Raw genomic sequence first — 16,256 nt, 5'->3', positions numbered from 1 at the left:
ATTGATTGATTAACTGACTGACTGATGATTGAAACACTATCTTTAGCTAAACCCCAAGACCATCCTCCTTCCGTGGTCTCCCAAGGAACTGCACAAAGAAAGGTCCCTCCATCCCCAGCTCTTTTCAACTTAACTTCCTGTTGTGGGCTGGACCTTCCAAGAGGTTTAGTGACCATCCTGAAATGCAGCGTCCTTAGATGTCCAGGCTGAACTGCAGAAATCCTAGGACTCGGCTGTCACGCACTGAGTACTTGTCGCCTGGTGCTTTCAGGTCTTGGCTATTTCTTTTTTTTTTTTTTTTTTTTTTTTTTTTTTTTTTTTTTGGTTTTTTGAGACAGGGTTTCTCTGTATAGCCCTGGCTGTCCTGGCACTCACTTTGTAGACCAGGCTGGCCTCGAACTCAGAAATCCGCCTGCCTCTGCCTCCCGAGTGCTGGGATTAAAGGCGTGCACCACCACGCCCGGCTGTCTTGGCTATTTCTAAACCGTACTTGTGTTAGGAGTCATTTGAGGTGGCTTAATTTTTTTATGGTAAAGATTGAGATAAAGTGTAGAGATTTTTCTCCTAGTGTGTGTGCGTGTGCGTATGCGTGTGTGTGTGTGTGTGTGTACATGCCTTCCAAAAGTCAACGTGGATGTCAGAGGACAACATTCTGGAATCATTTCTCTTTGAGCCACTAGGCTTGTGCCTGCTAAGACATCCTTGGCCTTTGTGTAGTTTTTGAAGCCCCAAATAATGGCAGTGTTGAGAAAAAGAAACAGGACGCACAGCAGCTCCGCTTCCCCAGGCTCTGTCTAAGCACAGGCCTAGTCCCCAGATCTGTGACGTAATTGGCTGCTTTAAAACTCTGAAAGGCGAGAGCGAGCAGTTATAAACAGATTTAACAGATAAACAACAGGCCAGGCTCACGGGCTCATCCGGCAGTCCCGCAGAGCTCCCATCCAAAAGCTCCAGCTGGGTTCTCATTAGCCAGGGCCCCTTCGACCACCTTGAGCAACAGGCTAAAGAGAAACTAAGGGAGAGAATTTCAAAAATGATAAGAAACATCCTGCCCTGGTGCCTAGTGGGGGTAGGAAGGCTGAGATGGGCCATCTGGATGCTCGCATTTGTGAAGAGTTTTGTTTAGTGGAAATAATTGACCCAACTCACAAGCTGTGTAAATATTGAGATCAAAAGTCCTAACTTCCACAGCTGTCAGGAAAGCCTGTGTTACAGGAAACAAACTGACAGTGGAGGCACGACAGAAGCCAAATGCATACCTGGGTACCTCAATGTCTGATGACGGCTAAGAAGGCATAGGTGATGTTATGAGTATGCAACATTTTCAATCGGCAACTTCCCTTGACACTTCAGAAACAAGCACAACCTTACCACCTTACAGCTGAGGAACCCAGCACAGGACAAATGAACTTATGCTCGGAAGTTATGTGAAAGGAACGGAAGTTACGTGAAAGGCTGGAATCACTGTGGATAAATATCCTGGAACTCAAGTGTTTGCTTCAGTTTTAGTCAGAATCATGAAGATTTCCTGATGATACCATTTTTGGAGGGGTTGGTTTTTTTGTTTTGTTTTTTCTTCTTGGGGGGGGGGCAGTATATTATAGCAGTATTCAGTGCTTTTAAAATGTGTTTTAGAAGAGTATGGTGTCTTTAATCCCAGCACTCAGAAAGCAGAAGCAAGAATATCTAACTTCAAGGCCAGCCTGGCCCACATAGAGAGCTCCAAGACAGCCAGGGAAGTGTGGAGAACCCTGTCTCAAACAACAAACAACAACAAACCAACTACCAAATAATAGGCTAAAATATTTTATCACAAAATTAAAGCTTTTTATAAAAAAATCTTATTATAATGTATAAATCAAATTTCAACAACAAAAATCACAGCATAATCACACTGCGTAGCCATAGCTCCTTTTTACTCATTCATACAAATCATGCAAGAGTTGGTCTTCCCTTCAGTAATTTACTAAAAAATAAAATAAAATACGCTGCTCAAGGGTAAATACGGCTCCATCAATCACACCAGCCACTGTACGGGTGGTACTAATCCCAGATAAACAGGATTCAAGAGGAATTCAAACACGCTAATAATGCAATCCGCCAAATACCAGGTCCTTCTATAGATGGTAAAGGGCACTGGCCACCAAGCCTAATGAGTCCCGGGTCCTAACCCGGGAAGGATAAAACCTGTTATTACAAACTGTCTTCTCATTTCCAAATGAACACCTATACAGTAAAAAATTAAACAACGAAGCCTCATGGTGTGTGTAAACCTCAGGGGCTGGGAGAATTTAAAACAACAGTAACAGGCACTGACGAGGATACAGAGAAACAGAAAATCTAACACAAGTGTGCGGAGAGGGCCAAAGGGCAAAGCCGTGAAACCATCACAGTGGACAGTTTGGCAACAAGCAGTTGGAGCTCTAAAATTCCACACCAGATGTGTACAAAACAAACAAACAAACAAACAAACAAGAACAGAAAACAGACAAAGGAGACCTGTATGCCCACTGGGCATGACAGTACGACAGACAGACAGACAGGAAGACAGACTGACACCTACATTGCCAGTGTTTACCACAAAACACTCAAACAAGCTAGGTGGTGGGTAGTGCACAGCTTTAGTCCCAGAACTCAGAGGGGACAGAGGCAGGTGGATCTCTGAGTTTGAGAGCAAGTTCCAGAACAGCCAGGGCTACACAGACATACCCTTTTTGTTTTGTTGTTTTGTTTTGCTTTGTTTGGGGAGGGGGTAGATGAATAATTATATCCAAAATAGAGTACTTCCTTTTCATAAAAGTAAGTTACACAGCTGGCAGTACAGGGGAAGTGGGTAACTATAGGCAGGGAGCCTGAGTTTGGTCCCCAGTACTTCTAACCACTCTCAAAGAAGGAAAAATAAATAAATCATATTCTGAAAATGTCTCTACATGAGAGATCCTGCATGGATCATCATACTAAGGAAGGAAGAGCCAGAAACAAAAGAGAAATATGTCAATATTTAGAATATGCAACTTGAGACCGGCAGAAAGTAGATCAGAGGTGAGCAGTGGCTGGGGCAGTCAGGACAGATGCGAGGATTGCTTCATAGTATGGAGATGTTGCTTGAGGTCATGAATTGCTTTAGGAAATTGCACAACCTGGTAACTAATGACTCTAAATTATACGCTTAAAGGTTGTTCAAGTGGCAACGCCTTTGTGTTAACATAATTTCAAAATACTTAATAAAAGTGTAATGGAAAGCACTAAATTGTATGGTGTGTGAATGATACAAAGTGTTATTTTAAAACAAAAAACGTACTGTCAACTAGAGATTGCATAGATCAATGCTTACATTCTTCTGAGAATATGCAAAGTACGAAACAAACAAAACAAAGGAAAAAACCAACATGCTGGGCAGTGGTGGCGCATGCCTTTAATCCCAGGACTTGGGAGGCAGAGGCAGGCAGATTTCTGAATTCACGCCAGCCTATCTATAGAGTGAGTTCCAAGACAGCTACACAGAGAAGCCCTGTCTTGGAAAAAAAACAAAAAATAAGAGAAAAAGAAAGAAAACAAAACAACAAGAATACTGTCAACCAGGCTGGAGAGATGGCTCAGCGGTTAAGAGCACTGACTGCTCTTCCAAGAGGTCCTGAGTTCAAACCCAAGCAACCACATGGTGGCTTACAACCATCTGTAATGGGGTCTAACACACTCTTCTGGTGTATCTGAAGATAGCTACAGTGCACTCAGATACATTAAATAAATAAATCTTTAAAAAAAAAAAACCTGTCTGGGATCACGTGGACCAGTGAATACATTCTATGAGTACTCACACTACCACACAAGCTTAATTAAGAATGTGGGGCCGGGCGTGGTGGCGCACGCCTTTAATCCCAGCACTCGGGAGGCAGAGGCAGGCGGATTTCTGAGTTCGAGGCCAGCCTGGTCTACAAAGTGAGTGCCAGGACAGCCAGGGCTACACAGAGAAACCCTGTCTCGAAAAACCAAAAAAAAAAAAAAAAAAAAAAAGAATGTGGGTCACGGGCTGGTGAGATGGCTCAGTGGGTTAGAGCACCCGACTGCTCTTCCGAAGGTCCAGAGTTCAAATCCGGGCAACCACATGGTGGCTCACAACCATCCGTAACGAGATCTGGTGCCCTCTTCTGGAGTGTCTGAAGACAGCTACAGTGTACTTACATATAATAAATAAATCTTTAAAAAAAAAAAAAGAATGTGGGTCACAAGGGCAAGTTGGAGAAACATAGTGACTTGATTCTTTCAGCCCTCTCTGTTCTGCTATAACTCATAACAAAGTCTAAGCTAAAACCTACGTGGGAGTCACTTAAGACCAGGAAAAGGGAGAGACTCAGTTAATGGCATATATAAAGATGCTGCGATGTGTTATGGGCAGCTCATTCCCACCTCCTCATAGAACCTTGGCCAGGATCCACTGACACTGGTTGCTCTGAGGCACTAGCTACCATCATTCTTATTTACTAAAATGAGTATCCTAGTATGCACATTGAGGGGCTCAACTAAGAGACACCCAGAAATAGCATTCTACCCTGTTCGAGGGCTTGTGTGCTTCTGCTAAAAATTTCCACAAACTGGAATTTTGACTAAATCGGGCTAGCTTCAGATTGTCACTATATTTACCTTCCAAAAGCACAAACAAACCCTACAAGTAATGTGGTACAAGTCAGCTTTCTCATCCATTTTCCATGGGAAGAACTAACTGTGCCGATCTGTATGCAAAGGGCAGAGTGCTAGACATTCTTCTGCCATGTTCAAGGACAGAACGGGTTTCCAGCCATGTGGCTAACGGGGCGGGAACAACCAAAAGGAAATCTGGGTTTCAGTTGTTCGCAGACTTAATTTGGAGCTTTTCCTTCTACTCTGGGGGATGTGAGCAACCTTGGATCACGGCTCAGTGCTACCACAACCTGAGGACACTGCCCCAGTCACTGAAGCTCCGGCTGGAGGTGGCAGAAAAGCCAGTGGACTTAAAAACATTGTGTCCAGAAGGCTGACACTAATCACTTAATTAGGCAGTAACAAAGTAAGGAGGAACACTCCAAGCTAAAGAGGAACGGTCCAAGCACGGAAGTGCTCCCTGACTGTCCATTATTCTATAAGAGACACTTTCTGGACCAAGGTTTACATTTCTCAAGAGTGGAACCAAACTGAGTATTACACCACTTGACTATTCTCTAAGGATCCCAGGGAAGGCTTTGAAAAGAGCCTCAGCAAAGGACACAGGGAGCGTTGGGCAATAGCTGCGGACAGCACATATTTTTAGCTCATTACAAAAGACGACCCTGGGAAGAGCAAAGAGGTCAGCCCTCAGAAAGATAAGGAGTAGCTTTTATGTTTCAGTCCATTACCATGAATGGGCCCATTTTTCTCTACAAAGAGGGGTAACCAGGCTCCACGGTCACATACCAACTTGATCATGGCTATTTGTCTGGACAGTGGGAAGTAACAGTCTGTAACTGCCATCAGAAACACTGTAGCAAGGAGCCAGGATAGAACAGACAGGATACTAAGATGCTGTCTTAGGACCTCCGGGTATAACAGGACTAGGGTCCGACACCCAGCTCCAACCCCACACCCACTCATTCGACCACAGTTGCCCTAACTGTGATTCTGTGGGTTTCTTTCTTATCCTTCTCTGTAGACCAGACTGGTCTCAAATGCAGAGATCCCCCTGCCTCGGCCCCCCAAGAGCCGCCACCGCCCAGCACTACAGAGGTTTCTAAGATACAATGAGGTTCTAATGCTACACACACAAGTTAAGAACATTAAGGAAGAGAAAGATGATCCAGGCACTCGGTAGATACCTTCTTCTCAAGTCAGCCCTGAGCAGCAGCAACCCCAGGCTCCCTGTTCTACACATTAAAAAGAAGCCCCCTCCACAAAGCCAGAAAATTAGGCTTCTATTATTTGAGATTCTTAGCAATCAACACAAATGACTATGACCAAAGGGACAGGATGCTACTCTTATAACAGACTTACTGCTAAAGAGGAAAAAGAGAACCAGAGACTCATATGCTATCACTGGATTCAGGACCACAAAGCTCAGTGCCCAGGAGCTTGCTGGCAGGAGGCAGATTACGCCTGGATGCCAACCAAAACTGAAATAATGTCACAGTTTGACAGCCATCGACATTAAAACAGAAACTTCACTTATATGCAGTGAGGGCATGCTGCCGGCTTACTGACAATGTCACCGTAAAAGCCTACTGTCTGGGATCTGTGGCATCCTTACACAAAGCAGGAATAGGGAGGGAGAGGTGACCTAGAGCTGCGCAGGCCACACCTTCCTTCACAAGAACAAAGAAATTAGCTTTAAAGGGCCAGCATGGTTCTACGTTTATAGGACAAATGCATGGGTGCAACAGAAGAAAGCGTGCAGCTTACACATAACTGGTAGTCTTTGTCTAAAGCTTGGGGATATTGAGATTATTTTGTTTATATCTACATATAATGAAAAATTATAAAAAGAAAAAATTGTCCAGCTGGCAAATGAGTCAGGCCCTTATCCCTGCTGGATGCACCCTCCATTCCTGAGCCCCATAAAGTTATGATAACTTACAATATTCTATATCACACTGTGCTTCGCTGGACGAAGCAGGTACTCAGTAAATAACGGTTTACATATTGCTCTGGAGAAGACAGTACTTCTGACCAGAGGTCACTAACTCAACACAGGAAAAATTCTACACTGTTTAGGACATCCTGGAGTTCTACGACACCGGTAGATGCTGTACACACAAGGATATACGCATTTTTTTGTTTGTTTCAAACCCTAAAATCCTGTGTCACCATTATACAGGGTGAATATTCAGAAGGTTCCTTGGGACCTCCGCGTCAGTTTCAGGTCTCCCACAACTCACAACTTGACTTTTTATTTGTTTCAAGCACACGGTCCCCTTGACATAGTCTTGGCTGTCTCAGAACTCGAAGACCCTCCAGCCTCTGTCACCTGAGTGCTAGGATTAGAGGTGTGGTCCACCACAAACAGCCAACAACAACTTTTCCTAAGTTCTACTATGGAGCATCTGGACGAGTGCCGGAAGCCCATGCACTGCAGCGCTTGGGGCCGTGCAACCACCTGCGTCTTAGGAAAACCTGGTTCTACCTGAGCTGCCATAATCAACATGTCATTCCTTGCTGCTAACTGCCTGAGGCACGCCACAGCCAGATGTCACTGAAACTCAAGGGCCACCAGCATCAGCAGCCAGCAGGAACTGAACTCAGCTGTCTTCACTCCCTTAGGGATACTTTGTTTCAACATACAAAAGGAGGGAAATACTCAATAGAAAAATGCTGGTACACGATGATCACAAGCATGGTGAGCAATGTCTGAAGAGTCCTTACAACTGCCTACACTGCACTACAGCCCAATAGCGCAGAGTGGCTCTGCGGAAGCTTTCGCTGCAAACTTATATCTAACAGGTAAACAAGATGACATAAGCCAACGTTTTGCTCTGTTCTTGGCTGAGGTGTTGAGGGAACAATGGTGATCAGGCTATGTTCTGTTTCGGCATCTCTGCAGAAGACAGACACAGATGCATGCCATCACGGATACACTATGGCTTAAACCAGCTATCTTGCGCATTTCAGTAAGACTGAAGGAGAAAAGCCAAGTGTTACTTAATAATTTGTCTGGTTTGGATTAAGGAAGAAAGCTCAAGAGGGCGAATTAAACTAATGAGTCCCTCGCTATTGGCATTGGGCACTCGCTCATATTTGTTCTGTAACCATCCTGGCAGGAATAAAAGTTTTTTTTTTTTCTTTCTTTCTTCATGGTACCAAGGGATGGAGCCAGAGTTTTCGTTTGCAAGCAAGTGTTCCACCATTAAGCTATAGGCGTTTAAGTTTTGGGTAGGTGAGGTTAGAGACAGGGTGTCCTATACAGTCCAGGCTATCCTCAAAGTCACTTTGAACTTCTATTCCTCTTGTCTCTGTCCCTAAAAGCTAGGATGATGTCATACTGAGATTATGTCACCACACTGAGGTTTGATGGCATGCTGGAGATCAATGCCAGGGCTTCCTGCATCCCAGGCAAGCAAGTGAGCTACAGTCCAGCAGCCAAGAAATTCTAAAGAGAGACAGATACTTGCACCTCATCCCTTAGATATCAGACTATTGAAACAAAGGACCCAAGGAGTGAAATTTCCCTTGTAGGTCTCATCCATTTTTCTATTGAGAAAGAAAAGGCTTTCAGCTAATGGAGACTATTTCCCAGAAACAAACTGCAGAACGCTGACAACTTGTAACAGAAACCAGGAACCAAGGCAGGTGAGCCCCAACTTCATCAGGACTTCTGAGCTATGTATACTCCCAGGCTGTGCCCTGAATCTAAATCATTGCAGTACTCCAAAGGTGGAGTTTGGTGGGAACTCTTTAAAAGGATTAGGAGGTGTGGCATTGAGGTTTCAAAATCCTATGCCAGGCCCAGGCTCTCACTGATGGCTGCCTATGAATCAGGATGTAGAACTCTCAGGTACTTCTAGCACCATGCTTCCCGTCATAATGATAATGGACTGAAGTTCTGAACCTGTAAGCAAGCCCCCAAATAAATGTTTTCAGGGTTGTCAGGGTCATGGTGTCACTTCAGAACAACAGAACAATGACAAAGAAAGATATTGGTACCAGGAGTGGGGTGCTGCTGTGACAGGCTTGACCACACTGTTTATTGGAGGAATGTGGGTAAACTTGGGGACTTTAGACTAAAAAAAGCAGAGGGGGAATAGAGGGAGGGGAGCTAATGGGTCAGCATATTTGGAACATGGAGGACAGTGATGTGGGAGCCCAGCTAGAGAGGTTTCAGAAAGGAAGAATATTAGTAAAGGACTCAAAGACCACTGTTGTAGAATTTTGGCAAAGAATGTGGCTACCTATTTTTACTAAAAAATCTTTCTGATGATGGGGCTAGAGAGATGGCTTAGCAGTTAAGCCTCTCCTCCAGAGGTCCTGAGTTCAATTCCCAGCAACCACATGGTGGCTCACAACCATCTGCAATGGGATCTGATGCCCTTTTCTAGTGTGTCTAAAGACAGAAAATAAACCTTTAAAAAAAGTTTCAAAAAACAATCTTCTTGATGGTATATATTAGGATTAATGGCATTAATAGTTCCAAGAGGGTCTGCTATTGGTTATGTTATGTGGTTATTAGCAATACCTCTTATGCAGATCTATAAGGAAAAGGAACAAACTGAACAATGAGAAATAGACAAGCATGAAGCTTGAGGAGAACAGGAGGACCATGCATGTGATGGAGCCATGTCCAGTGCTTAGGAGAGCAAGCGGAAAGGAAAGCCTGCCACAAATGGGGTCAAAAGATCGACCTCAACGCAAGGCCCCACCCAACTAACAAAGCTTCAAATTTATGAGAAGGAATTAAAGAATAGCATAAGCCATGAAGAAAAGCTGAGGCAAACGTAACTCAATGTTCCAGCCCCAACAAGCAGAACTTGGCAGCTTCGGCAATGTGGTTCCTGCTTTAGAGCCAAGGGTACAAGAAATGGGTTGTGGAATTTCCCTCCAAGGCAAAAAGAAAGCCCCTGAGGCCAGGTGTGTATCTGCGGTGGTGTCCCTGCATGGAGGTGCAGAAGTTATTGTATAAAGTTGTGAAGGTGAAGCCTAGATTGTATTGGAGATCCGGGTATGTTGGAGATACAGATTCATGGGACACCCACCAGGAAAACCTGCAGAGGGGGTGGGAAATCAACCCAGGAGAGCTGTGTCGCAATCAGCAAAACTGATAGGAATTGGAGATCTGAAGAGTGCTCTGACCAACACACATGGAGATGCAGAATTTGGAGGTTGCCCTGCTGGTTTCTATTTGGCCCAGTATTTCCACCCTATGATCCCTTTTCTCCTGTCTGGAATAGTAACATATATTCTGTGCTACTATATGTTAGAAGTATGTGATCCGCTGCACAGACACACAGCCAAACACTGGATGGAGCTTGGGGACTCTTATGGAAGAGTTGGGGAGAAGGACTGAGTGCCCTGAAGAGGACAGCAACTCTGACAAACAGAGTCAGCTAACCTGGATCCTTGATATCTCTCAAACACTGAACGCCACCAAACGACACACAGGCTAGACCTAGCCCCTCCCCCTATATGTGCACATGTGCAGCTTGGTCTTCAAGTAGGTGCCAAACAATTGGGACAGGGCTATCCCCAGATATAGCTGTCTCTTGTGAGACGATGCCGGGGCCTAGCAAACACAGAAGTGGATGCTCACAGTCAGCTATTGGATGGATCACAGGGCCCCCCAATGGAGGAGCTAGAGAAAGTATCCAAGGAGCTAAAGGGATCTGCAACCCTATTGTTAGAACAACAATATGAACTAAGCAGTACCCACCCCGGAGCTCATGTCTCTAGCTGCATATGTATCAGAAGATGGCCTAGTCGGCCATCAGTGGAAAGAGAGGCCCATTGGTCGTGCAAACTTTATATGCCTCAGTACAGGGGAATGCCAGGGCCAAGAAGTGGGAGTGGGTGGGTGGGGGAGCGTGTGGGGGACTTTTGAGATAGCATTGGAAATGTAAATGAAATAAATACCCAATTAAAAAAAAAATAAAAACAATTGGGACAGGGATATCCCAAAAGCTGTTGCCTGTCTAGGGAATTGTTCCCCTAACTTGGCTATCTTGCCTGGCCTCAGTGGGAGAAGATGCACCTAGCGCTACAGAGGCTTATATACAAGGGAAAGGGATATGGGGATTGTGGGGAAGTCAGGTCCCATTTTATCAGAGGAGAAGGGAAAGGGGGTGGTGGAAAGGTTCAGTGGAAGGGGGAACCAGAAGGGGTGTCAAGGATCAGAATTTAAAGTCAATTAAAAAGAAAACAAAAGAAAAAAGCAAAAAAACAAAAAACAAAAGTACGAGATCGATCTGTTTTTATATTTTGATTTTACATAGGATTATAGTTTAAAAAAATACTATGAGCCTCAGAGAGGTTGAACTTTGCACTTTTAAACAGTGTTGAGCCTCATGAAACTTTTAAGTTGGACTCGATGTAATTTTGTTATGTGGCGACACATAAGTTCCTATGCTCCAATGCTCAGTCACCAGGGACTGGAAGGCTTTTAAAGGATTAGAAGGATGAAGAGGTGTGGCCTTGGGGGCTGAAGAGATGGCTGAGTGGTTAAGAGCACCAAATGCTCTTCCAGAGGTCCTGAGATCAAATCCCAGCAACCACATGGTGGCTCACAACCATCTGTGATGGAATCTGATGCCTTCTTCTGGTGTGTCTGAGGACAGCTACAGTGTACTTATGTACATAAAAAGTAAATCTTTAAAAAAAAAAAAAAAAAAAAAAAAGGTGTGGCCTTTCAGAGGAAGGCGTGTCACTAGGAGATGGACTCTGAGGTTTCAAAAGCCCATGTCAGACCCAGACCCTCTGTCTACCTGCTTCCTGTGGATCAGGATATGGCTGTCATGGGCTGCTCCAGCTTTATGTGTGCTCCTGGGCTCCCCTTCAAGGTGGAGTTGCCCTGTTCTCTGTCCTCACAGCAACAGAACAGTGGCTAAGACAGTCTTCTCGGAATTACCTGTCTGTTTAATGGGGCATAGGGAATAAGAAGCCAGGGGTACCTTGTTAGGGCTGCTGCAGCCCAGGCTTTGATACTACCTACCCCAGTGACACTCCAGTGACCTATGATCTACTGGGCTTCTGTTACCTAAGGTACCTAAGGAAATGTACAATCAGAGTGAAGGATCAGAGCAATGCACACTTGATGCAGACTTACGTTCAAAGCGTTCTTTGCGGCCTCTGCTTCTGAGCGACTGTCAAAACTGACAAAGCCTACGGGCTGAGGGAAAGAGAGAGAGAGAAATCAAGATTAAAAAAAAAAAAGAAGAAAGACCTCAATCAAGGGACATCTGTTTTCTACGTCAAGGGTGGTGTCTAACTGAAGAACTAAGATAAAGAAATGACCACAGGGAATAGGTAGAAAGGAGAAAGCCAATCCCAAGAATCAGGATATGATGGCTTAATACATTTCTCACGTGAATCAACGGGATGGTGAGTGTAGTTCTTGGAGGGCAAAGCCAGGAATTTAAAGAATCATGTTATAAAAAGGAAAAAAAAAAAAATAGACGTGGTTGGAAAGTGAGCAGCAGTGAATGGGGATGGAGGGAAATCTGAGCTGGAGAAGATCTAAGTTTCCTAATCAAATTCACTGTACCTCAGCTTCTTCGTCTTTTAAAATGCAAAGAGAAAGCGAGTCACGTTTTGGTTCACTGTAAGTGCAAGGAATATAATGACACAGAGGTGAGAAGCCCAGGAACTACAAAATAAAGCTTCAGTCTCAGAGCCAAGCTGTGCTCTCTAAGGCATGGAAGGTCACTGCTCAAAGTCACAGGCTCTTTTTAGAGCTTCCAGTGGGTAGGCTGCCTATAGCCTAGCTCACCTCTGTTACAGCAGGGGTTACAACTCACTGAGAAGCTTCAAAGATAAGAAACATTTAGAAGGTGTCTAAAAACCCTGTCAACCACCACCTCTAGCCTGCCCTTGCTACACTGCATACCTCTACTCGTCTGTTCTGTTTTGATTGTGTGTTTGGATTTGAGACAGGGTTTCTCTGTGTAGCCCTGGCTATCCTGGAACTCACTTTGTAGACCAGGTTGGCCTTGAACTCACAGAGATCCACCTGCTGGGATTACAGGCACGTGCCACCACCACTATGCCACCTGGTTTTCAGCTGTGCTTTCAGAGGTTCGGTGGAGAGCAGGATTATTACCATCTAATATTCATATATAAATGGCAAATATTCCATGAAGAGAACTTGGCAAGAATTGTGACTAGGGCTGCAGAGATGGCTCAGCGACTAGGATCACTGAGAGGTGTTGATTCCCATCACCAACATGTAACTCACAGCTTTAACTCCAATTCCTGGGGATTTATGCCCTCTTCTGGCTTCTGTGGACAATTATTGAAGAGAGAGTGCACACAAGTCGGCAAAACATCCATATATGTATATGTGCATTTGGCTATTTCAGAGATACATAATTTTCCTATACTAATTCGCAATCACCTTCACCTTTAATTGTGATAACACATAGGTAGAAAATCCTAATTGAAACAAAAGCACATTTACTGGGATTGATTAGCAAACGGTGACTGTTTTTAGAAGTTCTGAATCCTTACCTGCTTAGATGTGAGCTTTATGAGAGAACCTTCATAGCCCTGAAAAGCAAAGACCGGGTTTAGAAGAAGAACGAGCATTACAATTGCATCCTCCACAAGTACAATGAGTCGTTAGTTAAGCCTCAGACTGTCGTATGTCTCACAAATGTTACTTGGAAAAGCACATTACAGACACCAGACACACAGGGTATCGTGTGTAGCTTAGTGCCAAGTGTTTGACAGTGTTACACAAAGCCTTTGGTTTAGTCCCCAGTCCTCCCAAACCAAACCAAACCAAACCAAACCAAACCAAACCAAACCAAACCAAACCAAACCAAAGAGATAAGCGTATGAAAACCCCCAGGAAGGGCTCAACAGGAGAGACAGCATTTGACTGAGTTCCCACTGCTTCATGAAGTGACCGATTTCCATGGTGGCATCTGATGGGCACATGAAATACTGTCCTATGTTCCTGGACATCCTCAGATGCTGGGGGTCATTCCTGTCTTTCTCTAGCTCTCTCTTTCAGTCTTTCTGGCTCCTCAGGAGAGACGTCAGTACTTTTTTCTAGAAATATCAATGGCTGGTAGAATGAACTGGCAGATGACACACCGATTATCAGTGTGAGACAGACTTGCTGAGCAGGGCCAGCGGCGCTGGGCTGTAATTGAAAGAGGGTTTCAAGGGATGCTCCAAGGTCCTGCCTTCAGCATTGGGGCTTCTCAGGACAGTGCTAGACAGAGGAAAACTTGAGTTGCCCACTAGCTACTGTAAAGATTTACATCCAAAGCCTTGAATGGTCATCTAAGATGGTCGTAACTCAAAGCACTGCCTCTTCCTATTTTGTAAGGGACTCTTTCTCTTAGAAATCCTAGAGATTTCAAGCCCTGATGCAAAGGACACACAGTATTTCACTCACTCAGGTAAGACAGCACTAGAAATGGTCCCAAACAGGAATCAAATGATTTCTCTCTGCTATCTTGTTACTGATGCATTATGGGAATGGCTAGTTACCTGTCCACACTGGGTACCTTCTTGGCACATCAACTGTACTCTTCTCATCTTTGAGGGTCATTTCTTGGCTTTTCCTGACTCAGTCTCCTTCCCAACTCTTATGTTTTCTGTTGCCTTATCCCTGCAGAGCTGAGTCCTGACTCTCAACTGTCCTGCCATCAGGACAGTCTTCCAGCAGAAACCAAAGCCAACACCATCTCTTAACTGTAAGGTTGTCCCTGCAAGCTTAAGCCTTCTTCCTTATGCGAACAAAAACTCCCTTAACTCACAGGTCCTACATTTAGGATGCCTTCCAGGCCATATTCTGGGTTGGAAAGGCCAACCAACCTTCAAGGCTTTGTCTTGAGAGCACAGTTACTCCAGTTTTAGCCCAAGGTTCAACTTCCAATCGCCAACAATGTTCAGCATCTCTAAGGTGATTTTATCTCCACAGGAATGATGGGAAACTCTCTTAGTTCACTAAATACCAGGCAAAGATTCCCTTCAGTTAATACAAAGTTATCCTGTGACGCTTTATTTAGTTGAACATTTATGACATTTGGTATAAAAGAAGCATAAGGTTTTTAACCCAAGCCATTAAAAAAAAAAAAAAAAAAAAAAAAAAAAAACGTGTATTCATGCCCTAGCAGAACTGCCAACAGAGCCACTCCAGGGAATAAAGCGCCACGTATGGACAGGGCTCGAAACACATTGCTGCATTTCCAAAATAAAAATGCAGTGAGTACTCTATACCATTGGTGGCATAGGGGGATTGCTGGGGAAATCAAACCCAGGATCTTACCCACATTAGGTAAGTGCTCTACCAGAGAACTAGTGTATTTCTGACCCAGTGTGGACCTCTTCTGCTCTGCCCTTAGGGGGATGCCTCTAACTGGAGGTTACCAAAGCTGAGAGACATGAAACAGAGAATGCTGGGACCAGTGGCTCTCCACAGCAGTGAGAACAGACTGCTTGGAATTTGCTATCAGAGACCAAAGGACAATGATAGTCTACCTTCACTCACACACACACACTCACACACACACTCACTCACAAAGTACCTTGAATGGTCTGAAGAGCAGGTACAGCTCTCGGGGCTTGATGTCCAGAGGCAGACCGCTGACAAATAGGGTCCGGACCTAGAAAATAAATGTAACAGTAGAGTGGTCAAGGCTGTAGAGAATCCAGAGGCTACTTCTCATCTTAAATATCAACAGATTCTGACTCCTCTAACAAAGCTCTTTCTATGCCATGATGAATGGAAGGAAGCTCCATATAATTTTAATATTCGTTTACAACTGTATCGCAAGGACAACAGACTCTCCACTCTTCTTCTACAACAATCAGACAAACTTGAAAAGGAAACTTAAGCAGGGCCGCACGTTGTAAGGGTAGAGTGTGCCAGACTACACAGGAACCCAGGCTCAAATCATAGGGCACATCAAATGCTAATGGCTCGGGAACGGAGGCCAGGCTCCAGAAGCAAGGACTGGCTACAGAAAGCGACTACAGAAAGCACTGCCTAGCTTTAGGCTCTTACTCCATTCAGACGAATACAGCATGACTGTGCCCCTCCTTATTAGATATCATGTTCGATCATTAACCACAGGTAAATGACAAGGAGGGAGGGAGACTACATGCTAGATTTCAAACACCTGTGTCCAGAATCGAAAATCAGTAAGGCCCTTTTATTGGTCCAGCACAGTATGACGTCAGGCCGTCTACATGCTAGTGGTTCTTACATGCTGTTGTTAGATAGCAATCTCAGAATTGTGACTACTTTCTTTCAACTTATTTAAACATGTATGCTATAAGTCTTGAAAAGGTAGGATTTGTGTACTTTTCACACGCACGCACTTGTGAAACCATCAAAACTGAGATGACCCATCACCTTTAATGGTGCCTCCTCAGTCTCGATTCACGGACCAGGTAGACCTTGAACTCACAACTTTCTCAGCACTCTGAATACTAACCAGGATTCCAGGTGTTATGCCACCATTCCTGACATCACCTATTCCTTCAGTCCTCCCTCCCAGCCCTGTCCCACCATCCCCAGGTGTTGGCTGTGACTGCTGATCAATGCTCCAATGTTGAAACAGAACCACAGAAGTGCTAAATTTGTCTCTGTTCAT

General features: G+C 44.5%; 1 protein-coding gene across 7 annotated transcripts in view; it reads right to left on the bottom strand.

Annotated features, from left to right (window-relative positions):
* The window catches only part of Rbpms (RNA binding protein, mRNA processing factor), a 150,678-nt gene that overhangs the window by 71,328 nt on the left and 63,094 nt on the right, over positions 1 to 16,256 (bottom strand). For all 7 annotated transcript variants that reach the window (XR_015048662.1, XM_085844026.1, XM_029480393.2 and 4 more), the window contains exons 2-4: positions 15,186 to 15,263; positions 13,153 to 13,191; positions 11,753 to 11,815 (exon numbers count right to left, since the gene is read on the bottom strand). Coding sequence is in view for 6 of the 7 variants with exons in the window: in XM_085844026.1 (XP_085700152.1) it covers positions 11,753 to 11,815; positions 13,153 to 13,191; positions 15,186 to 15,263 (180 nt within the window). In the remaining variant the exon portion in view is untranslated. The remainder of the gene's footprint in view (positions 1 to 11,752; positions 11,816 to 13,152; positions 13,192 to 15,185; positions 15,264 to 16,256) is intronic.

Source organism: Mus caroli, unplaced genomic scaffold (genome assembly GCF_978045245.1).
Source record: "Mus caroli unplaced genomic scaffold, Mus_caroli_1 scaffold_10, whole genome shotgun sequence".
Lineage (NCBI taxonomy): Eukaryota > Metazoa > Chordata > Mammalia > Rodentia > Muridae > Mus > Mus caroli.
This window is presented reverse-complemented; position numbering and strand designations above follow the sequence as displayed.